The 25429-nt window shown below is 40.3% G+C and overlaps 1 protein-coding gene across 1 annotated transcript in view; it reads left to right on the top strand.

The window, feature by feature from the left end:
- Positions 1-15266: 15266 nt before the first annotated feature.
- The window catches only part of EGFL6 (EGF like domain multiple 6), a 31724-nt gene continuing 21561 nt past the window's right edge, over positions 15267-25429 (top strand). Inside the window, exons 1-5 of the mRNA XM_039714404.1 lie at positions 15267-15394; positions 18896-19005; positions 21169-21261; positions 24023-24142; positions 24954-25073. Of these exons, the coding sequence (XP_039570338.1) occupies positions 15267-15394; positions 18896-19005; positions 21169-21261; positions 24023-24142; positions 24954-25073 (571 nt within the window). The remainder of the gene's footprint in view (positions 15395-18895; positions 19006-21168; positions 21262-24022; positions 24143-24953; positions 25074-25429) is intronic.

The following is a 25429-nucleotide window of genomic DNA, read 5'->3' as shown; positions in this document are numbered from 1 at the left end:
TTTATCCAATTTTGGTACTATGGAAGCAAAGATAGTGTAAAAGTACACAGTTTTCCATATGCTTCTGGCAGTCTTCTTTGCATCATTTAGTAATGGAGCAGAGGGAATCCCATTTCAAAATAAACAAAACAAAACTTTGCATATAAATATATTGGAGTAGAAAACTCATTAATCTCCCTCTCAGACCTGGCTCTCTGTATCAATACCTCACAGGAAAAAAGCATTCTGATTCTTGTAAAACAGAAGACACAATAGAGCAGCTCTGAGGTGAAAAATGAGCAGATGGAGATGGAAAGTGCTCAATCCAAAGCTGCAGACAGAAAAATGCACATCAAATTACAGTCCAAAAGTTCTCCAAAAGTTAGAAACCTCCTATAAGACTGAAGGGGTCTGGTCAGGATTTGGGGCATTCTTAGGTCCTACAGCATCAATGCAAGCAGGTTGAAAAGAGAATATGACCTGCCTCCAGTGTTTACCTCATTTAGTGAACTGAAGCCCAATTCCAAAATCCTACCACTTTTTGGATTTCTGTATCCTTTAAGAGCATTTGACTGACAAAATTTTGACAGAAAGGATTTTTTCAAGGTTTGAGCATCTTCTTGGATTTCTTGTTCTCTAGAAATGAACCATGCCAAGGTGCTGTCTTTTGCTAAAGACAAGTGACATGTCATTTCAAATGCAAGCTCATTTGTGTTTATGTGCATTGAGTTATCTCTTTACATCCATAGGTGTAGCAACGACATTTTCTGGAAAATCCTTTGCTAGGATTTTTCTCCTTTTCTAGCTGAGAAGCCTCAGAAAAAAAATGTAAACAATCTGATGGCTGTGGAATGTGGTTTAGACATTGTTTACCAGCAGGTGCATCTTGGATAGGTTCCTGTGAGTTGTTTCTACGTAATAACCAATCAAAGATGCAACTGCGTTGGGCTGTCAGAGAGTAACAAGCTTTTGTTATCATTCCATTCCTCTCTTGTCCTTTCTAGCCTTCTTATGAACCTTTTCTCTCTGTTATTTTTAGTATAGTTTTTAGTATAGCATTTTAATGTAATATAATATCAAATTATAATAAATAAGCCTTCTGAAACATGGAGTCAAGATTCTCATCTCTTCCCTCGTCCTGGCACCCTCGAACACAACCATACATAGGTATATGTAAATATATGTAAGGGAAAAGCTGGAGGGCATGGAGGCTTGTCATGGAACAGGTGACAGAACCGCAGGGAGACATCACACTGAAGCCACCTGATTGTTTCCTGTGAAAAGGCAAGTAACCTTGGTGGCTGGCCAAAGCACGGCCTTTGCCACAAGCCCCTGATCAACAAACCAGTGGCCAGCAAGGCAGGCAGGAGGCTCGACAGGGTGGTGTCTCAAGGAGTTGTGATGAGTCGTGCACAGCCCCACTGGCAGGCAGTAACCAGTGGCATCCCTCCCATCCCTCCCATCCATCTATCTATCTATCTATCTATCTATCTATCTATCTATCTATCTATCTATCTATCTATCTATCCATCTATCCCATTAATAGAAACACACAACTTATATCCAAGGTCTGAGAGAAAATGGCATGAGAAGAGGTAGGTTTCTTCCAGAATAAAATTTGGGGATTATTATTAGTACTAGTAATAAGAATTTTCTCTGGAGCTATGCAAAAGTGATATTCCAGTTGTTCCCTAGGTTCCCATTTTGATTTTTTTGTTCTTTCTCTGAAACAAATCTACTGTAATTGAAAGGAATAATTTATGATTTACACATCTTATCAGCAGGCTGTTGTGGGAGGACAGATTAGTGAATTTTATTGCTGTCTTTCTTATGAAAGAATGAGACAAGAAAAATAATAACCCAGAGCTTTCGCAGCAATGAAGAAGGAGATAATCTTCAGGGTGACCTCTCTGGGGATTCTGAAACACGTAGTAGAGGAGAGCACCCTCCTGAGCTGTGGAGTGACAGACATAATGCAATTTCTTTCTTACAAGCTATTTACATGCATTGGGATTTATGTCAGTTTTGTTTAAGGCCTTTACTCACTCACTGTTCTATGTGCTGTGCCATCTTTTGAGGGAAATAAATTCAAAAATATACAAGTTTTATTGTCCAGAGGAGAATTTTCCCAAGTTACCAAAACTCATTTCCACTTCTTCTCAAGTCTCTACTAACAAAGGCACTGTCCCAGCAGGAAAAGAATGCAAGTTTTTCAGAATCATACAAAAAATCACCAAGTTAGGTTATGCTAAATCAGAGAAGGTAGAAAAAAATCATTAACATTAAGACATGCAATGCAGGGCAATTTCTTCATCTTTCAACAAGGAATGTAATTTAACAGTGTGATGCAGAGAAACTGTTTGGTGTCATTGTGACCATAGATGTTGGGTTAAGTTGCCTACTGAAGGCAATGGATCACTTCTTGTTTATCTTTGATATGTCTGTGATCATAACCTGTAAGTCAAAATCAACACCTGTTTCAGAAACAAATTAGAAGGTAGTACAGAGTATCTGCTGGTTTGTGCTGCCATCCCAACCCTGAGTATCTGAACCCCATTATCAGGCAGTACCAACACAAGGGAGGAATCCATCCCGTGCATAAACTATGTATCATCAGTCCCAGCTTGTGGATGCTTTTGTCATCAATTACTTCTTCATCTTGGCACTATGGTGCTGTCACCCTTTCACATGTCAAATTCCAGACTAGCACAAGCAGCAAACTTGAGGAATGGTCATGGTGAGATTTCTGCTGCTGGCCTGTCTGGAAAACCTTCAGATGCTGTAATTGCTACAGTAAATGCTAACTTCAGGGTGTCTTCATACCTCTAACAACTTGTTCCCATCTTGCTTGCCCACACCATGTTTATACTCAGAACAGTTGGTGACTGCTGACAGTTGATGGCACACTTCCTAAATATCAAACCTCCAAACTGATCATGTTCTACAGGTCATCAGTAATTGTAATTTTGTTTTGTTGAACATGAGGCTTGTTAGAAGAGACAAGGAGAATTTCATATTCTCAGTCCCTGCAGAAATCTTTCTCAGCCAGAAGTACAGGTCAATTTAATCCCAAAGGGAAAATAACAAAAATAAAAATATGTGAGAAAAGATGAAAAATTATTCCTTCTCATGAGACACTTCTTCAGTAAATTAGTTGTTCAAGAAATCCATCATAACATTCCTGTATGGATCTGAGTCATGAAATCCATGCTCAGCCACTTGGTTCCTGTCACAGAGCAGGGGTTAAAGGTTGAAGTTTCTGAGGAATGCCCCAACACACAGGAACTGACCTACTCACTCCTAAATCAAGAGCTCCATTCTAGGCAAATAAAACACATGGAGTTATGAAAGAGAAAAAAAGAATGCATTGTGTGCATGACAAAAGAGTACAGATTTTACTGTGAGATGTCTGGGATTTCTCTACTTTGTATTTCCTGCCATTTTTCCTCACATGGGGCTGTTTTATCAATTAGCAGCACATGTGTGAAATAAAGGTTCAATTAAATGGAGAGAACCAGCACAATTATGCTCATTAAAACACAGAAAAATACTGGCATTTATTCAGTATTATAATCTGCTTCCAGAAAGCAATGAACACTCTGTGACACAAATGCAATTGTTTCCTAAAGAAGTGATTTTCTCCAGAGACCACTATTGTTCAAGGCAGGAGATGTAACTTTGCTCTCTTTAACAGATTGCTGTGGAGAGACAGGGCACTGCCCATTGGTTTCCACTTCCAAGAGATGCAAACAAAAGTTGCCTCTCTGTACATTTTTAACTGCTCAGACTTATACCATAAACAGCATTATTTTCAAGAATAGGAAAGTACATATCCTACATAAAAGTCAATGAGAAAGACAGCCCTCTTTAAACACTGAAACAAAATGTTTTTAACACTCTAAAGCTCTTACTTGTTTCTTCCTTTTTCTCAGCAAGATGCACTGGACAGTCAGAATTTCTGGGTCACAACTCATCTTTTTACTTTTAATCCTCCTTTTCACAGCATTCTGCAGCTTGCAGAGCCCACAGTGTCTACACAGCTTCCACTGTCACCAGGGCTCAGCATGCAGATCTAATGCACTGGATGCCTCCCATAGGCCAGACTCTCCTTTTAAACCAACTGCATATTTCGTGATTTATATCTAACCTTAATAAACATGTATCTTTTACTGTAATGGTACTGGAAAGGGAAGACAGCTTTCTGATAGACTCATAAAGAAGGATTCATTAGCTACAAGTGTAATTTCAAACCATGGCATATCAATTTCTGCTATTTCTAGTGAGAGGAAACAATTTTTTTCATTGTGCTGATTGAAATAAATGGTAAAGATATTCAAATCCAAATTATTGAGCAAGGTAGATGATTGATTCAACTTTCTGGAAAGGAGCAGTTCACCTGTTTCATCTCATATCAGAACACTTCTGTCAATATATGATTAATGGATAAAGAACTCCTACTTTTGGGATTTTTTTCACAGAAAATGGTGATTATTTAACTCAGGTAGTGGTTAAGGTGCAGAAATGTTGGGAACCACAGTCAAAAAGGGCAGAATTACTTGGAAATGTATAAATATACTTCAGATTTGCCCTTCACATACTCACAGAACCATAGTGCAAGAGCAGAATTGAGACTGTAAGAAGTACAGTGGAAGCTGAAGACTAAATAAACTTTTCCAGTCCTCAGTTTCATCTTGAAATCTTCTGGAATCCATGCACTTATTTTGCAACAACTTCTCACCATCTGCCTGCAGGAGGTGGCACTTAGAAAACACTTGTTGCAGTGAGACTGTCCCTACACTACACATGCCCACATGGATCTAAAATGTTTGTAAGCATCTGTTTGCTGAGGAATATCCCGGTGTCCAGACTCTCATGGTGGTCATTTACACTGCACAAACACAATTACAGAGCAGTGACAAAAAGTCTGTAATTCCACCCAGCCCAAACTGGACTTTTGTTTAGCAAGGCAGGATTAGCCCTCACTCATTCTCATAAAACATCTGAAGTCACTACACATGGTCAGAATGATGATACACAAAACACATGGTGCCCACTAAAAGCACACCAAGACAATGGTTGCAACTGCTGATATGAGTCTGGTTTTGTTACCAGCACTGTGGAGCTCTGCAGATTACATCATGCAGATGGTTTCTACACCTGGCATCCATTCAACCTGCACATATACTTATCCACCTCCACCTGTCTGCTTAGCCAAACCAGTAATGGGGGGAAAAAAAAGAAGCCAGGCAGCATATAAATCCATCTGCACTGAATACAGAAAGTTAATATTAAATGCTGTGCCATGGAGAAGTACTTTAGATTTCAACATGGAAACACTCCCATTTAGAGAAGCAGGGAATTCAGGCCACAGTTGAAAAAGGAAAACTGAACACTCTTACATGTTCAAGCACAGCAGATATCAGCAGGATACAACATTTCTAAACAAAACCAGCAGGTATATAGCTGTCTACTCAATTCTGCCATCAATCAGTGTTGTCTTGCACTGTTATCCTACAATATCTATTTTCTTTAAATCTATATTATGGGGTCCTTGCTTCCTCAAACACAATGGCATCAAGATCCCAGAGTTTGTTGACAGGTGATATAAATGAAAATATATAGGAAACACCAACTCAGTTGAAAAAATAAATTTCTTTTTCCAGAATAAGAATTCTGACATGGAGCACTTATAAATATGTAAAAGGAGAAAAAAAAATTAAAAAATCATTATACTCCAGGGATAATGATTTCATTATTTTTCTCTTCAAAAGAAAGATAATTCTCAAGGTGAACGTTAAAAGCATTTTCAGTCTTGGCATTATGACACATAGCCTGGCAGTATTTGAATGGGACATAGACATGGCCTCTCCTTAATGACTTTTATGCAGCTATGCATAGGAGAAGGTGTGTGGTTTTGTTACATTCTCCTTTCCTATGAGCTTCCTGAGTTGTGTAGTTTGCCAAATTATGTTCTTATAATGAACCACACATAACTCTTGTCTTTTCTTGGGGAAAGCACCAGTTAGTCCCACTGCCTAAGTCCTGCACAGCTGTAATTCCAGGGTTTTCCTAGAACTGTAACCAGGATGGAAAGACTTGTAACCAAGGTTTTGAGGTTGCTAAGAATTAATTATGAATGGAAACATGTGTGAGAAAAAGAGACAGCACTAGAAGAAAACAGCAGAACAAGGGTTAAAAAATAATGTAATGAACAAGGCAGTTCCCAGTCAATCACACTGAGGAATGTGTCAAACCCACACAACACACATTGTGATAAGAACTCAGCAGAAATTACTCATTAATGTAAGACATTTTGAGAACATAGGAATGGATGGCAACAAGGCTGCAGAACATCATACACACCATTCCTTCCTCTTATCACAACAGGAGAATAAACATTGTTTCTAAATGGACATGAAATATTTATTTAAAAAGTAATTCATCACTGCCAACCCCAGTGAAGAACCTCAGAGCTGTGACAAGGACTCAGTAGCCAGTTTCTCTGGTCCTTTATGTCCCACACGGTGTCAGACCACTCAGGCAAACTTGGTGCTGTGGTAAGTGGAAATAAGAATGAGTGAAAGTAAAATCATCTTACTCAGAGCTTTTGCAAGCAACTTTCACCTTTCTCTTGCTTTTAGACCTGATCTGTTTTGCTATATCATCTACCAACAAACTTCTCTGTATAACATCTATATTAACACGATACAGCCATTTCCATAAGGGTGACCTCTCTTATGAGGTCTTAAAAGAGCTCAAAAGACTTTTAGCCAGATAATGAAATCATCTAGAAATTAATATTCCTCAACACGATAACGTTATTAACTTCCTCATTAAGGATTTTCTTCTTATAACACATATCCCACATTTCTTGGGCAACGGGTAAAAGCAGAGCTTTTCCATCTTCCTGAACTCAGCCCACACATAACTGCAGATGAAATGAAAGAACACCAAGCAGGCTGAAACACTGATTGCTTTTGAGCTTACATTGTGTGTCTGGGCTAGCTGAGAACCATACTGTGCATTCATGGGAACAAACTGTTTGTTAGGGGTGTCAACAAGGAGGTTCTGAAATATTTTATATATTTTGAAACAACAGCTATTATTTTAAGAGCAGTCATTTTTCAGTTACTGTGGTAAGCACACCACCCATGTGATTGAAGACTGAAGAGTGTAAGAATGGGATGTTCCAGGAGGTCAGGCTTCCAGGCAAGAAACTGAGCATCATGACAGAGCTGCCAAAAGCCTTCTGGAGAGTTTATGGTGAGAAAATAACAAAGCTCTTCAAGAAAAAAACTGGGAGGTCTTCTTTCTCTGAAAGTTAAACACGGAAACTTCCTAATGAGCACTGTTATTGTTTTCTGTTTGACACAGAGGATAACAGAAAACAGATGTTTCTGCAGGAAAGGAAAGGAAAGAAGAAAAGGAAAGGAAAAGAAAGGAAAAGAAAGGAAAGGAAAGGAAAGGAAAGGAGAGGAAAGGAAAGGAAAGGAAAGGAAAGGGAAGGAAAGGAAAGGAAAGGAAAGGAAAAGAAAGGAAAGGAAAGGAAAGGAAAGGAGAGGAAAGGAAAGGAAAGGAAAGGAAAGGGAAGGAAAGGAAAGGAAAGGAAAGGAAAAGAAAGGAAAGGAAAGGAAAGGAAAGGAGAGGAAAGGAAAGGAAAGGAAAGGAAAGGGAAGGAAAGGAAAGGAAAGGAAAGGAAAAGAAAGGAAAGGAAAGGAAAGGAAAGGAGAGGAAAGGAAAGGAAAGGAAAGGAAAGGGAAGGAAAGGAAAGGAAAGGAAAGGAAAAGAAAGGAAAGGAAAGGAAAGGAAAGGAGAGGAAAGGAAAGGAAAGGAAAGGAAAGGCAGTTGGACATAAACACTATGGCTTCAGAGTACAAATTTATTTACAATATGTACACAGCTGGGAAGGGGTAAGAAAAGCAGCCAAATTATTTTCCAGGAGGGACTTAAGGCATACACTTAACTTTACGCTGCATATTAACAATAGATAGATGTTAAACAGATGTTTATTTTTAAAAATATCTGGAATAATACATCTCCACATATAAGCTTAGGAAACATATGGTCGTGGAAAATTTAAAGAAGAGGAATACATGCTGAAGGAAAAGGTTCCAAGACAGAGTGTTTAAAACCAAAGAGACAGATATCTACTCATAAAGGCAAATGACTGAATCATAGAATGGTTTGGGTTGGAAGGGACCTTAAAGATCCTCTAGTTCAAACCCTTCTGCCCCAGGTTGCTCAGAGCTCCATCCAACCTGGCCTTGAACAATTCCAGGAATGGGGCACCCATAACTTCTCTGGGCAACCTTTTTAGTGTCTCACCACCCTCAGAGCAAAGAACTTCCTCCCAATAGCCAAGTTAAATCTCACCTCTCTTACTTTTAACCTGTTCCCCCTTGTCCTTTCACTATCTGTCCACATAGAACATCACTCTCCCTCTCTTCTATGACCCCCCCTTTGAGTATTGGAAAACCCCAATGAGGTTCCTTGGGAGCTTCCTCCCAAATGCAGAAATGAGATTTAAGTGCCAACTGGAAGAGAGAGGGACATGGAACAAAAGTGCTGAGTGGTCAAAGATGTCTGTTCAACTCTAAAAACCTGCAAAGATTTCTAGGTCTTGGAACAAAATAGCAGATGAGTTTCAAGAGGACAGTTCTGATTATGCAAGAAACACAGCTCAAAAATCTACCTGGATCTCAGGCTGGGATCAAAACCAGTGCTAACAGTTTTAAAAGCACCAACACAAAAAAATTAAATGTGTGCACTTGTACATATGAAACTGCATCCACCAAATGTTTATGTGAACAGTCATTACTGAAAAATAAACTAAGTTTTATAAAACATGGCATATTTAATATTGCATAGATATTGCAATAGGAATATAAGATGTTGCATATATTTTCATATATATTCCATATATATCCAATATATTATATTCATATTGCAATATATTCATATTTCAATATGAATATAATACATTGCATATATTTTCTAAAATATTTGCATATTGTAATTTTGCCATTTGACTTAATTCTACATTACTTTTATTTTTTTTGTCTGATCTTCTCTGGATTCTCTTAAGATTTCTATGAGGGCAAAAGTATTCATAAGTTTTATGAGACCAAGAGGTAAAGGACACTGACCAAATGAATTCAGGGAAGTAGATGAAATTCAGGCAGTTCAGCTGAAGAGTAAGAACATGTCCTCCAAAACTTTCATTTGGCATTTCAGTATCACATTTGACTGAACTCTAGACTCCTCAATGATTCCTGTATGGCTGCTGGGTAGTGGAGAGAGCAGATGATCACTATAATAAAAGCCATATCTAGATTATTTTGGCCAACAAGAGATGCAACCAAAAAAGAAAATAATTTCTCATTTGGTAAAAGGCTCTGTTTTGTAACAAAAAGTGAAAACAGACTACAATGTCCATCTAGAAGATATCTAGATGTGAAAAACACTTTCTACACATGTATGAGGAAAGGTAGTTCTGTTAGGAGCAGAGATAGGAGGGGGAGTATTTTCAGAAAAATTATACAGCCACATTTTTAAGCACTGAAGATTAAGGTTTACAGAAAAGAGCCTATGAAAAAGAAAAATAAGTGCAGACAGTCAGATAAAAAACTTGAGTCCCTTTGGAAAGATTTTTCTCCAAAAAGCCAGTATTTATTTGTTACAACACTGGTACTGTCCATAATGCAGACACAGGTGATGTTTCTACATCCACATTCTAGTTCAAATCAGAATTGCACTTCAGAAGTAAATCTTGTGACTGACTGTTCAACATGCTTAGGTTCATGGACCATGTGTAATGGACTTCATGGATTTTAGCTGAAACCTTAAGCTACCCTTCAAAAGCAGACCTGACACAACTGAACCAGTAATGAATATCAATGCCAGAGAAGCAAATGACAGCAAAGAAAACCTTGAGAAGACATTTTCATGCATATATTCATCTATGATGCCCTCAGATTTTTCATTAGTTCCATGTTGTCTTCCTTTCATTTAATGACCTTTATCTTAGCTGCCAAAATAAACTTCATCACTTTTTGCTGAGTTCTTCATGCTCTTCTGAACCAGTCATCAAACAAGCACAAATATCCTTCAGCTCAGCTGCTTCTGCCAAATAAATTTATAACCTCTCTTGGAACTCCAGGCTGTGGAATATAAACCCAACATGTGAAACCTCTTATTTATATGTTTAGAAAAGTGATCTCCAGCCCAATGGTATAATTTTTACAGGCTCTTATTCATGCTGTGTTAGGCCACCCACCATCATGATTGTCTGATTTTTAATTTTTTAAACCTAGTACAATACAAAGCATTTTCTAAACACTGAGCTTTTATGCTTGTAATTGGTTTTGAGCAGAAATAAGGATTCCCTCCTAGAAACCCTAACTTGTTTAGATATATACTGAGCCCTCCTTAGGGATACCTGGGATCCAGGCTGATCCTGTCAATGGATTCCTACTCTCTGCTACACAAAGGACAGCAAGCATTGCCCCACGAACCACAGGGCTGGGTTTAACCGTAGTAGAAATCTGAAAAATGTTGTCAAATATCAAAGGAATGTAAACACACCACTTCTGAGAGTATTTTATAGTGTCAGCTAAAAAGTAGGTCGAGGTTACAACTAAATTTTCCTATTGGCAAAGGTTTGTTAATCCTGGTGCTCTGCCTTTAACAATCTAGTCTGCCAACTTTTCCTCACATGCATAATCTCAGTGAAGCAATATTACTAGGTCTCATAAATCTCTGGATATTTGATAGTTTCTGTAAACCCTCAGATTGTAGTTAAATAATTGCAAGAATTTCAACTTTGAGCATTATTTCTTTTTCTCAAGATATCCTGAAGCAATACTCAGCAAACCAAAACAAAAAATAAGCTCAATTGATTTTATAATCATGATCCTATTCAGGAATTCCAATTCAGAAATACCATTCATGACTTCTTACTATTTCAAAATAGTCTATTAAAGCTGATAAAATGATCCATGAGAAAAAAAACCCCTCAAATAGTTTCTTTTATTTCTCTATTTATTCTACTCCCTGTAAAACCTGTAAAATAACTTGATCTGAAACTACTTGACAGTATAAATGGAACTTCACTAAAAAAAAGGATATAGCCATGATTGCTATTATAGCAATATTTCAGTCCTTAATGCTCTGAGTTATTTTTTACTCTATCTGTGCTTAATGTAAATGTTTTAGCTGAAATATTTCTATTTCAACTTCATCAGTCCTTTGCCACTAAAAAAAAGGATATAGCCATGATTGCTATTATAGCAATATTTCAGTCCTTAATGCTCTGAGTTTTTTTTTTACTCTATCTGTGCTTAATGTTAATGTTTTAGCTGAAATATTACTATTTCAACTTCATCAGTCCTTTGTGATTCCTAAATAGAGATTGAATAATTCATATTTACAACATAAGAAAAGTTAGAGTATTACATTAACCCCTGCTCCAAATATCAAGACACAGAGAGAACCTGAACTCATGATAGCAGAAGTGTAATCTGAGAATTCAGGACCAAATACTTCTGTGATGTGAAACCACAAAGATCCTCCTGTTGATTCCATGAAGTGACACCAAGTGTGTTCTTCCCCACTAGGCTGAGGTTTCTGCTTTGTTACTGAGCATGCCAGCACTGAGATGCTCAAGGGGACCAAACAAGGATAGAATCTGGGATCCAAGTAAAACAGAAATCTACTGTTAGATTTTCAATACAGTAATCTCTAAAGGCAGCAGCAAATTAGCAAAAGCTGAAAAGTAGCAACTATGGACTCATAATAAGTGCAAGATAAGTCCAGACTCTACCTGGTTTAATGCCCTTTTTTATTATTATTATTTTGCCACCTGCCACCTGTTACATTTTGATAATTCAAATAAAAAAGACAAACCATCAAAGTTAAAGCTCCAAAGTGCTGAATTACAGATAGTCAATTAATATTTAATATTTATTAATATGACAAAATAAAGGTATAGAGTACATGAACTTCACATTTTTTTAACTTAGTATGGCTGAACAAACTATAAAATCACTGTGGTTTTGTCTGTCAGAAATAAACACAAAAGCCACTAAGAGGCACCATGTTATTGGGCTACCATATGGAAAGTATTATATATAAAAGGATCGCCAGTGACTGAATTATTTTTGTTTAAGGCTAATGTAGTCAAGCAATGAAAGATTTGTGTGTTAGTACATAGAGAAAGTATATGAGGGGAAAAAAATGTCTAAATCTTTTTGGCAGGAGACCTGAAACTAAAGAAAATCACATCAAAAACCAGGAAGCTATACCTATAAAATCCATCCCTGAAAATCACACAGTGGTCTCCTATTGCATTCATTCATAAAGCTGCTGGAAACGGCAATCCCTGATGCACATGTGGATTGTGTAGGTATCTATTAAGATAGGCCAGGTGGGAGAAAAAGGAGGCATTATGTATTAGATACTTGGTGTTGAGTTCTTCACAGGGGACTCGCAGAACTTTTCAGAGTTCAAGGCTTAATTTGAAAATGTAACCCCTTCCTTTCTGTGGGAGGGACACTCAAAGTGGGGAAAAGAAGGGCAAATCTACTTGTCTTCCATAGCCTGGTAGACCATCCATTCCACTCTTCCATGCCTTTGAGCATTAGAGCTACTGCCTCAGAGGAAAAAAGCATATTAAATCATGGCACAGCCAGAGCTGTGTCAGGGCCTGTACTTCATGAACTTTCAGCCAGCTCTGGAGATTGGATGTCCTCCTCTGCATGTTCCAGGGTCTATGAGTCTATGGAGCTGTTCCACAGTAGCTTTCAGAGAGAAAGTACCAAGTGAGACAAGTAGGAAATAGAGAGGTGCCAAGTGATAAATAGAGAGGGCCAATTACTCCTTCATCTTTGCTTGCTGGTGATGCTCTTGTTGGTATAAACCAGCATGTCAGACAAGGAGGAAATGAGGGGGGATGAGCAAGACTCCCAACCCGCCCCCTCAGAGAGAAAGTACCAAGTGAGACAAGTAGGAAATAGAGAGGTGCCAAGTGATAAATAGAGAGGGCCAATTACTCCTTCATCTTTGCTTGCTGGTGATGCTCTTGTTGGTACAAACCAGAGGGGGGATGAGCAAGACTCCCAACCTGCCCCCCCGCAATTCAGAGCTTTTATTCATCAAAATGAGAAATGGCATCTTCAGTGGGCAAAGCAGTCTTATTATGGGGCCTCACTTTGGTCCAGAGATTAAAAACTGGAGTACAACACATAGCTAAGACCCAAAAACTAGGGACAGCATTTTTCATGAAACAATAACAAGAACTGTGTTCAGTTTAGAAATAGGATTTATAATTGTCATCCCACTAATTTTTCATTTTGCATTCCAGATGTCAAGAAAATACATGAACAAGAGACGCCATGAGGTGTGCTTTGGGATCAGGATCGTATGAAGTACAAAAAGGTTTTCGTAAAAGCTGAGGGACATTCCTGTAAGGCATGTTATGTATGACACTAGAAGCCACAGGCCCCTCTTATATCACCTTGGTATGAAAGAGCTCCTGTGAGAGGTTGGGAGGATAGTCCAGAAACTGCCCATTAGCTTTCACTTGAGAGACAGCCAGACTACAGCCTCAATAAGCATTTCCCTAATAAATCACAGGGAATGGGGGAGACCCAGGGGCCAGTCCCATTCCAGCAGGCAATGTGAAATACTACTTAGGGACCACCAGGGCAGACAGACCTATCCACATGTCACTCTGTAAGAAAAAAAAATAAATATATTTTTGAGGAAATAATTATACCTCATAACAGACTACACGCATTGCAGTTCAGAAATTATTTGTCTTCTGACCAAAAAAACTTGTCTTGAACACCAATAAATATTTTAGTGGCAAGCTTAGACTCAAATGATACATTCATATCTATTTGTTGGAATACATATGCATTATAAAAATCATGAGTCTTTGAATTCTGTTTTACATAATTAGTATGCTTTCTACATGGTGCTGATTTAACTAAAATCCAAAGACTACTCCTCCCATACAGGAAGACAAGTCTAATGAAGGGAGCTGGGGAGTCTCAAGGTACTGCTGCATTTTAGAAAGACAGCAGCACAGCTGCAAACCAGTGGCTTTTGTGTCCAGCATCCAGGACAAAAAAAGTCTTTACCATCCTGTGCAACACAGAAACAGTATTGCACAAGTTTGTTTCTTTTAAATAGATTGAATTTTAATAACATATTATTTGAATCCTGGGGCTAGATTTGCATCTTTTGGTAATTCTGACTTCACACTGCTCCTCTCTGCAAGGTGACTTAAATGTGCTTCGGAGAAAAGTACTTTCAGAAATCTGAAGAAGTCAGCAGTAGATGTCAACGACCTGGCAGAAGTTTATTCTAAACAAGATTTTTTTCCTAATATCCAGGTACTTAGCAGCTTGGAAAAAGTTCAGGGCTGGTCCTGCAAGGCAAATCCTGGAAAGCTTTCGGCGCAAATGCATTTTGCGATGATGGAAACCCACGGTAGCGCCGCAGCGGGGGCCGGCGGTGCCGGTGTGGCACTGGGGAATCACCAGCGGCCGCTCTCAGGCCGGGCCGGGGGGTTTGTACCGGGGTTTGTACCGGAGCTCGTACCGGGGCTCGCACCGGGGTTGGTACCGGGGTTTGTACCGGGGCTCGTACCGGGGTTGGTACCGGGGTTTGTAGCGGGGCTCGTACCGCCCGTCGCAGCGACACGCCTTTCCCGGGGGAGCATCACCGCGGCTCCGAGGCCGGCTCCGGGGCAGCCTGCCCCGCTCCGGCCGGGACCCCCGCCCCTCCCCGTCCGCTCCGCCCCGCCCGGTTATACGGCCCCGTCGCGCCGCCCGCCCGCGCTCCGGCGCTGCCGCCGCGGGACGGCCGGAGGGACAGCCCGAGGGACAGCCAGACGGACAGCCGGACGGACAGCCGGACGGACAGCCGGAGGGACAGCCAGACAGCGCCGGGGTCGCGGCCGGGCCGCCTGCCGCCCGTGCCCGGGCGATGGTGCCGGCGCCCGGGAGCGCCCTGTGCTCCCCGGCCCCGCGGGTGTCGGTCCGCCCCGGCGGGCGGTCCCGGGGCCGTGGTGCTGAACGCGCCCGCCCGGTCCGTGCGCTCCGCTCCCCCGAGCTGCTCCCACCCGAGCTGGGCACGCGTGCTCTGGGAAAAGCGGCAGCTTAAGTTGCGATGCCAATGGGGGAATGGCTGCCGCATCTGTGGAAAGGTGTGAGGACCACCGGTTCTTGGTCTGCCAGCACAAACGGCCCTTCACCCGCCGCCTGTCACCACAGATGGGCTCTATGGAGAGAGGTATGCATTGGAAACAACGAGATTTTTTGAGGATCGATAAAACCACCTACTCCACACCAAGCCGTTCCAGTGTTCCCTCTCCCAATTCTCCAGAAGTGCTGCAGCAAGGGAATAACTCGTAAAGGGAGAATTCGCAGCAACTGCGTGTGAAGCCTTCATGATGTTTTCTGGTTTATTTCTTTAATATTAGATCTGTGAATGGAAACGTTTGTCATCAGCAAGTGGCAATGTGCTGTTCCAGGACATGTGAGGCTGTTGAGTGGTCAGCTCCTCAGGAACTGGAAGTTCATGAAATCCAGACCTGCTCTTATGTCCTAGAGAAGGCACATTTGTTATTCTATACCACCTCACACCATTGTCAAGGGTGAAGGAAAAGGACTGTCCTCCAGGAAGAAGGGGTTCCTTCCAGTCAAAAAAATGTGGTGGAGGGAGCCTGTCCAGTTTATTATTGGGGTATTTTCATGTGAAATGTTTCTTTTCTTCTACCTTCTGTCATTTGTATTGTTGCTGTTACTGTTCATTTCCTTGTTTTATTGCTGTTTCCAGTAAATTGTTCTTCCCTCAGCCTGTGATCTTTGCCTATTGTGCTTCCAATTCTCATCTCCATCCTGCTGCAAGGGGAAGGGTGAGGGGAAACTGGGGGAGCAAGAGAAGGTGGCATGTGGTTGTGGAGAGAGTGGGTGGGGAGACTGATTTGGGGAATCCCAATCCTAAACCATAACAGCAATACAGGTTACAGCAGCAGTGCACCTTAGTCCCACTCAGTTTAAAATGGTGCTAATGGTTCACAGCAATCTTATGACAGCTAATGCAGCCATCTCTTTATTTCAGTCTCCTCAACTCCGGCGGTCCTGAGTTGTTGTGGCTAGTATTCATCCTCACTGTTCTTTGCTAAATGTCTCACAGTGCTGTCGGCAATACTAGAGACACATAAAATCAATTACTTCTCTCCTCCCTGGGCACCCTGGACTGCTCAGTAGCCACTTGTTACCTTTAGCACTGGTGCTGCCTCTCAGAGGACAGAGTTCTTCAGACAGCACTTTTCCACTGCGCTGTGATCTCACCTGCACAGTGTGCCTTCTCCTGCCTTTCTTTTTTGGTCACGTTTTTTTGGTTGCAGATTCTTCAAGGCCAGGAATTTTTTGCACACTGGCAGACTGTGATAAGTCCGGCCATCTCACTCAGGTGCTTTAGGTAGTTCCTCTGAAATCCTACAGGAGTATGAGACAAGGAGGGATCAGAAGTGCCCTGTGCCTCCAGTCTACATTACTTCTTCCCCAATATCCACGAGGGTCCATGTGATATTCCTCCAGAAAAGGTCTGTCTACCTGAAAGAATCTCCTCTTTCTAAATTAAAAAAAAAAAATGGTGAAGTTCTGATAGAAATAGCTAACCTGATGTGTGTTGATTCTTCATGGGTGAGAGGGACTAACCTGGCAAAACTGGTTTTCCTCACAGATTTTGGGATCTAGTTGATCTTTCCCTCTGCCAAAGGTAAGTTTTATCTTGATGCTTGTTATGGAAGTCAGAACAAATCTTTCAACCTTGTCCAGGGCAATATCTATAGAGTTCAGCTATGTTAATTTAATTTGCAGCTTTATGGAACGTTTCCCAGTTTTAAGGAAAGTTTGTTCTGAAACCTTGAGAGATACTGTATACTTTATAATGGCATTATTTTTTTTTTTTAAATTTTGAAATAAATTAATAACTAAAACATTACTGAATCAGTTTTTCCTGTGAAAATGAGCACCTTTTGGAAAGGAATGAGATCCTGCTTCCTCCAGGCTTTAGGCATTTTAACCTCCCAGGGGAGTCATAGCACTATCCAGATGCATTCAAAGGGGTTTTCTGAGATTCAAGCAGAATGTACATTTACTATTATTGAATTCAAGGCCACTTTCTAGTCTGCAAGCAGAACATATGTTCTTTAACTTGTATACTTGCAAATGATGTAAGGCAGCAGCAGTGGATAACAAAATGGAAAAAGGTTATTTTACTGTCTATAGGATGCAGAGGCAGGGTGCTGATTTGTCACAGACACAGAGAAGTTAGAGCTGTTCAACACACTTGTTCACCTGTCTGAAGCTGTTCATGTACCAGAACATGTACTCCTGTGAACTGCATCACTGCATTGATGGCAAAGGTTGGGTGGCATCAGAACAATCTATTCCAGCACTGAAGCTTTTTTACCTGCCAGGTGACATGAAGACCATCTCTTTGTATAGAGTATCTCAGATACATGAGCTTATGCATTTCCTCTGAACTCCTTTCTAGTTCCAATGGTTCAGCTACTAAAGAAAACTCTGGAGTAACACCTTGTGTCTTTGAAGTGTATGCATATATTTGTTCTATTAGTTCGCCTCAGTGATGTTTGCAGGAACTGTTTTGATGTGAGTGCAGCCGTTACAGATAAGTGCAGGATGATACATGCAAAGTACTCCTGTGATGTGATAAAATATTACCTTTTTTGTGCCTCAGACTAAAAAATGCAAAAGGTCATGCCTGATGGCTTTTTTCCACCATTTTTCCCACCGTGATATTTCTGTTGCAGTGTATTGTCCCCCCTCAGGACTCCAGATCACTTACTACAAAGCTCTCACCAAACAGGAATTTTCTGGGTCAAAACCAACACTTTGGACTCTCTGAAGAAAATGCATTTTAAATTATGACTTGGATAAAGCAATGGGGACAGAGGATTTTGGATAAAGGAAAGAATTTCATAAAGGGAACAGCCATGTGGTGGACAACTTAAGTAACAGCAAGCAGAGTGAGAAGAGAACTAAAGCCACAGCACAGAGGAGGTCTAGAAGATTTACACAGTTGTGAATTTCCATCTGATTTATAATTTTGGCAACTGATATTGCAGGTTTTCCAACTCTTGCAGCTGTTGATCTGCACAATGACTTTGACCCCCCCCCGGGCTTATTGGCAGGTGAAATTAATATTAATTTGTATGGTCAGGGACTCTTATGGAACCAGAAGGCTTTGTTTTCCAACTCTTGCAGCTGTTGATCTGCACAATGACTTTGACCCCCCCTGGGCTTATTGGCAGGTGAAATTAACATTAATTTGTATGGTCAGGGACTCTCATGGAACCAGAATGCTTGGGACTGTCTGCACTTATGAAATCACTTTGCATGTATGCAGTGGCTATGAGCCTGCAAGTCACTATCTTTTATGGGCCCAACTGATGCTCTCAACAAGCTTTTCTGTAGAATCAGCCTTTCATCATCTGAGGCAACAGTGCTGTCAGTTATGGCATCATATATTTGATCCAGTTGTTCGTGTGACACAAACTGAGGCAGCCCTATTGACTTCACTGATATTAAGAGGACTCACTCTAGCAAGGAGCTGTCTGTATTTTTTGCCTTTGCCCTGTTTCTCATTAGAAAGGGTTGATCTTGCACAGTTAATTTATTACAGGTGAAACATTCCCATCATCCCAGATTCTCTGATCAAATGGAAGCTTGCATTCCTGTCTCGGAGCACTGCTCTAGGTTTGGTGAAATGAAAATGCTTGACAGTGGATAAAACATAAGAGAATTGTACAGAGGGGTATGCAGAGGAATGGCCTAGAGCATTTTCCTGCTGGAGTTAGTGTTTGTCCTTCCTTACACAGCTCGAGAGCTCGTGGGCAGCTGGGGGCTGTGAGCCAGCCTGGGGTGTGTCGCTACGGCTCCAGGTTGGATTGCTGTCCTGGCTGGAGAAAGAACAAGGGCCACTGCGAAGGTAACATTAACTTTCTTCTTGGTTCCTCTTTGCTGCTGTGTATTTGGTACTAATAAGGAGGCTTCCTACATGTCTGCCAGAAGTTACAGAAGGAAAACTCCTGAGGAGTGAAATCTCCAAATCTGTGAGAGAGCAAATAAAACATGCTTGAGAGACCATCTCCTCAAAAAAAGCAGGGCTTTGGGTAAATAACACCAAACCATAACTTGCACGTTCAGAAATTCTTAGATCCAGAAGGCACCATCTGTTCTAACCTCCTGCACAGCCCTGGTCAGTGGCTACACTGTTACAGCTGTTGAGTACGTGCCATAAGTGCAGTTTTCTAATGCTATATAAGGACCCCTAAAATGATTTAATATTGGTGTCCTTCATCTTTAGATTACACAGCCTCTGAGAACCAGAGGGTTTTAACTTTCTAAAAATATAAATAAAACTCAAGCAATAAGTGCCCCTGACTTGAGCTTGGGTAGCCAGCCAGCGTTCTGGTGAGTGGATCATTTGCTTAATGAAGAGACAATGACTCTTAAGACACTTCTAATTTGCGAAAGGTCTACATACGCCAAGGAGAATGCAGTGTTGAATCTCTCTCTCCAGTTGTATTTGGGCAAAGCACAACAAAATCATAAAATATATGTTTTATATCTTTTTAAGATGTTGCACTTGTTGTCCCAGAGAGTTTGGCCTTTTATATTTAGTGAATTTGTATAGAGGCTTAAATTATTCATTGCTGAAAATCCATATACTAAAAGGGAAAAATGCTAAAATGTCTCTGCTCTGTATATATGATATGCCATTTTTAAAAAAGAAAAAGGGATTATTGTAGTATTTCTTGCATTGCTTAATTGCACTTTAGTTTTCATGCAAATTAATACCTGGAGTGATAACTGGCAAATGTAGCTTTTGATCAGCCAGTGGAGTAGGTTGTCTTGTTTTAAAGCAATAGGTTTTCATAAAATTTGAAGACTCTTCTTTGGCAAATCACTTTAAGCCACCTAGAATGTAATTCTGCATTTTAAATCCAGATGTGCTGGTATTCACTGCTTCGGTGCTAACACTGTTTTTGCAGTCTCAGTTACAGGAGAGAAATGTGTCCATGCCATGGGAGAACATCCCAAGCAGAGATGCTTTGGATCCCAGGGGAGCAAGCTGGTCTTGCAGTGTGGCACATTGCATTCAGGGATGGAAGAAGTGTAGAAAAATGCCTCAGTCTGCAGAGTTAGTAACTTCAGTATATCTGAATGTAGCTGTTAATATAGGGAAGATACTTGAATTCAGAAAAATTAATTTTAATATTAATTTTACCATATAGTAACTAAACTTTCCTGTAGTTTGCAGATCAGCTTAACTACATAAGGGATCAAGATTCACATCTTGGTTCACACTCTTTCCCTGTTTCCTCAGAGATAGTCCTGCTACAAATCCATGTTTGCTCTTCCTGAATAACCCCCATGCTGACAATTAAAGTGATTTCAGGAGCCTTAAGGCTTATAAAAGTCAGCATTTAATTTCTGATTGATGATCCAGAGGACTTAGAGTTGCTTTTTAATGCATCCAGGGTAAATGTAGCCCTCTCAAATTATTGTAAACATGATGCAAATATATTGTCTGGGATGTGTGCTAAGGACAGTTGCCTGATGACAGATGTGCTCTGGATGTTCCACCATGGGATAGACACGTTCCTCAGCTGTAACTGAGGAGATCCAAGACTGTAAACTGCTATAGGATTATGTGTCTCCTTTGGCTCTAGGAGAGTGCTGTTGCCTCTTTCCTGCTCCAGATGCCAAGCGTAGCAATTCAAGCTGCTGGCCAGCTGCTTCTCACATAGGCTTCCTAAAGAAAGGGAAAAGGCAAGAGTACAAAACTAAATGTGGCTTGGAAGCATTGCAGGAAAAAAAAAGGAAAAAAAAAAGGGAAAAATAAAAGAGGAAGAGACCTTTTGTCTTTACAAACCTGGAAAAAATTAAATTCTTGTAATTAATGTTAGTGCTACTATTCTCAAGCACAAAGTGTTAATCAGTAGTTACTGGGCTCACACTAGAGGGAGAGGTGTGGAAGATGTTGAACTGTGCAAAACCTTTTAGGCAACTAAGCAGGGACAAAGTTCTCAAATAGAATATTTCTAACTTTTTTTTTCTCTCTCCTTTCTCTGCCTGACTCCACCAGCTACCTGTGGACATGGTTGCAAGTATGGCGAGTGCATGGGACCAAACAAATGCAAATGTTTCCCTGGATTTACAGGGAAAACCTGTAATCAAGGTTTGTGCATATGCTCCAGAAAGGAGCCTGTTGGTTTTGTTTCCGTACCTTTTCCTATGGTTTTTGCCATCTTCCAAACCAGGATATTTTCTTGTTTATGTAGAACTTAATAATGTAAGGCTTTTGCATCTCCAGCATCCCAAGAAAGCTCTTAGCCTCCTTCAGCAGACAAAAGTTTCAACCTATATTGTTTATCTCCTGTGGGCTGATGACAAGGGCAAACTCATGTTTATAGTCAGAGGATTAAGGTATGGAGAGATTATATGGGAAGGTATCAGAAGAGATGGAAGCCAATTTCAGAACCTATATTATTTTCTTAACTAGCAGCCCATGTTTCTTTTTAAATTAATCTTCTAGTCAGAGAGACTTGCACTTTTATTTTAGATGTATAATTTAGCAATCTGCCTGGGCTGTTTGTATATGCTGCTGGTATTTCTGAGAACCATCACTGGGAATCCTTAGAATTGCATTTTCAGAAACTTTAAATGCACCATTTTCCCCCCATAAATTTGGAATTTGATATGGAAATATTTCAGTTAACACATTGGTAAGAACCCAGCTTTTTATTTTCCTGTTCCAAAATATGAGACCCCTATCTTGGATCAGATGAAAGGAGCAGGACACTGTGCATGGAGAGGCACATGAGTGAACTGTAGGTGCTATGATGGAAACATGACACAAATTACTAGGTCTGTCCCTGCTACCTTCCTAAGCTCCTGCAGACTTTGCTTGAAAATATTGCATTGACATGCTAAACACACATTTTTTTATAGTCAAAACAGCCCATTTATTACACAGTATCTTTCAAAAAATATACCCTAAAGATGTGCTATTAAGTGTTTTGCAAAAATCCATCTTTTGCTGTTTTTCACAGGGAAAGAAGTTGACTCCTCAGTACCACTAGAAAGGAAAGGGAAACAGCAGTTGTGGTTCTGTGTAACAGATATATAAGTACCACTTACAACTTCAGCCTCTAAACACAGAAGTTTAACCTCAAAAATTACTTGGCAGCTGAAATGTGCTAAAAGGCAACAGAGAAGCCCTCAGCTTTTAGGTGCTTTCTGTGCAGTAACTCCATGTGCATTTGACATGCTCTCCATAGGCAACCTGATCACCTGTGCACTTCAGCAGTTCTGAGGCTGAGGCTCAGAGGAAGCACTGCACAGACTCCCTGTTACCTCCTGGGCTTTTCTACCTTCTGAAGCAGCAGCAGGATTTTTTCAGTGGGGTGGTGGCTGGTACTGGCCAGCAGTGTCCAAGAGCTGTTTGTTTCAACAGTATGGCTGTGTAGGTGGTCATGTTCCATCAGCCAGGAGTGTTAATATCCACTTGTAATTTACTGGCAGATGTAGCCTTGGTCTGTCCTTACAGCAGAATGTCCTGCTGAGCAAGCTCAACATGAGCTAACTAAAATAACAGAGATAAGGGGACTGTATTAGTCTGCCACCAAGTCTGAGCTAATCAGCCTTATCTCCATAGGTTCTTTTTTAGAGCTGTGTATGCTATCTGTGCATTGTGAGAGATAGGTACAGATAAGCACTTTTGAAAAGGTATGGTTTATGTGGAATAACTTTTGTTCTCTAGTTTGCTCTGTAGTTTCTTTGTTAAGAGAGTTTTAGTTATTTAGTGGAGTCACAGCAGCACAACAATCCAGTGTGATTTGCAAACAGACAGGTTGTCCTTTTTCAAACAGACCCTGTGAGAATAATAGAATGCAACCCTCTCTCTTCCCTGGACTGAGCTGTAACAAGCACTTGTGCACCTCCACAAAGTCTGTGCTTTGAATGGCCTGCAGGTTTTGTTCCTGTGGTCTGCAGGGTGTGGCACAAGAACAGATGCTTCTCCCATTGGAAATGGAGTTGCACAAGCTCAGGGGCTGCTTGGAGAGCTGCATCTTTACTGAAATTATGTTATCGGTCATATATCCTGTTAAACACATATTGAATGTGCATATGCTGGTGCATTCTATTAATGAGTTCCATTTATTTACTAATCACTCACTACAAGAGGTAGACGTGGTAGGTCATGGAAGTAAAAACCACAGATGTTGTCCCCTTGTCATAGGCCAAATATCATTGTCAGCACTGCTCACCCTATACCACACAAATAAACGTTTTAGAATTCTCATTTTCTCCCTGTGAAGGACAGATGTTGGGAATTTGAAATTGATGTAGTTTCTGAAAAGCCTTTAAATCCTGGATTTTAAAAAAGACAGGATGTTTTATTCTCAGGATTTTGAGATTTTTTGAGATCCTTTTAAAGTCACGTTATTATTATCATAAATTGTATTTCATTTCTGCTACTGATAACCTTGGTACCAGTGTGTAGCTCAGAAAAATTAAAGTAAAAATCTTTGTCTCACTTTATCTCAAACTGTTTTGCTGTTCTTAGTCTCATGTTTTTGCCTTTCTAATACAGAGGTCAACTGGAGGGCTAGAACCAGAAAAAATCCATTTTAAAAAGTCCCAAAAAAAGATTATCTACGATTCTCTCCACCCCTCCACTTCTTCCTAACAAGCTGCCAGATGTGGCCAGAGTTTGCATTAACTTTTCAAGTGTAGAGGTCTGTGTATGTTGGTTTTACTAGCAGTCTTTCAGCCAGATGGTCTGCTAAATTCTCTTCTTCCAAGGGGCTGGCTTTATTTTCCATCCAGACAATTTCACTCTGGGGAACTCCACACATTAGGCAATATTATCCACCTCTATGTATGAATATATGTAAAAAAGCCCAGCACTCACTCAGTTCCAATGACTTCTGCAGATCTGAATGAATGTGGACTGAAGCCACGTCCCTGCGAGCACAGATGCATGAACACACATGGCAGCTACAAGTGCTATTGTCTCAACGGGTACACGCTCATGCCAGATGGCACATGTGCAAGTAAGTAATGGAGCTGATGGAACAGGCACACCACATCATCTAATCACATCTAATCCCAGCAGATTTTCCTCTTGTGATGAACTGATTCAGTTTATTCAGGATAGGGTCTTTGCCCCTGCTCTCTGGTACTGTCACAGCTGAAAGAGGCTTCCTGTTTGGTAGTTGCTGGGTAAAGTAAACGAGGTCATACTTATATTTTGGTCTTCAGAGGTGTTTTGGTCCTGACAGAAGTAAAAGTCTTTGATAGTGTTGCTTCAGATGAAGAACAGCTAGTATGATCTCAGTGTATAGTCCTGCCAGTTCATCTGCTGAATAAGGATGAATTTATTCAAGCAATGCACCAATACAGATTACGTTTACTGTGCTGAATTTCATGCCATTCTTCCTTGCTTTACCTTTCTGTGCTCCACAACTGATTTATTTTATCTGTGTTAATATGCTTTTGACAGTTGCTGTAAACTGTTCTTGCAAACATTTGCTGTATGATCTAATGCCTATCTAAACTTAGGAAAATAGGTATTTCTACCTACATTCTTTGTCTTTAAGTCAGCATGAAATGGAAATCATTCTGCTTTTTTAGCCAACCTGATTTTTCAGACCGGAAGAAGCTTCTAATTTTTTGGTGAGAGGGTTTTGTTTGTAGAAAATATCTCACAGACTCCTGAATTTTTTATATGTTAATTTAGAAACAGTTTTATTTATAATGAAGGGGTTTTTCTTGTTCTGATTAATTTCTGTGTTTATCCATGTCTAACTTTAAATTGTGTGATTCCAATTTTGCTCTTCTTGTTATTTTAAATACTGTTTTCAGGTTCTAGGACATGTGCCATGGTGAATTGCCAATATGGATGTGAAGAAGTCAAAGGGCACGTGCAGTGTCTCTGTCCATCAGGTGGCCTTCAGCTGGGACCAAATGGAAGGACATGCATTGGTATGTTTAGAGAGCTCACTCTCAGCTTCTTTTCTGCAGGATCCCCATAAAAAGCCGTAAGATTCTGGGGAAAGGTTAGGAAGTAGTTAACCCTCCTTGCTGGCTTAAATAATGCTTTTTGTTACTCTCAGTGTGATGTAAAGTTTTAATATTTAAAAAATAAAACTTTTTCTTGAACTATTGGCCATGTAATTCTTTGGATAACTCTCATTCCCAGTAAATAATTCCATGTTTTGACATGATTTAGAGTCATCCACAGATTTGGTTTCTCCCTATTGGTATGAGGCCATTAATTACTGTGCTTTGCCTGCAGGAAGCTGCCCTGCTGACATAATGTATTATAGGATTTGGGCATT

This window comes from Passer montanus, unplaced genomic scaffold, assembly GCF_014805655.1.
Source record: "Passer montanus isolate IOZ18808 unplaced genomic scaffold, ASM1480565v1 scaffold3, whole genome shotgun sequence".
Taxonomy (NCBI): domain Eukaryota; kingdom Metazoa; phylum Chordata; class Aves; order Passeriformes; family Passeridae; genus Passer; species Passer montanus.
This window is presented reverse-complemented; position numbering and strand designations above follow the sequence as displayed.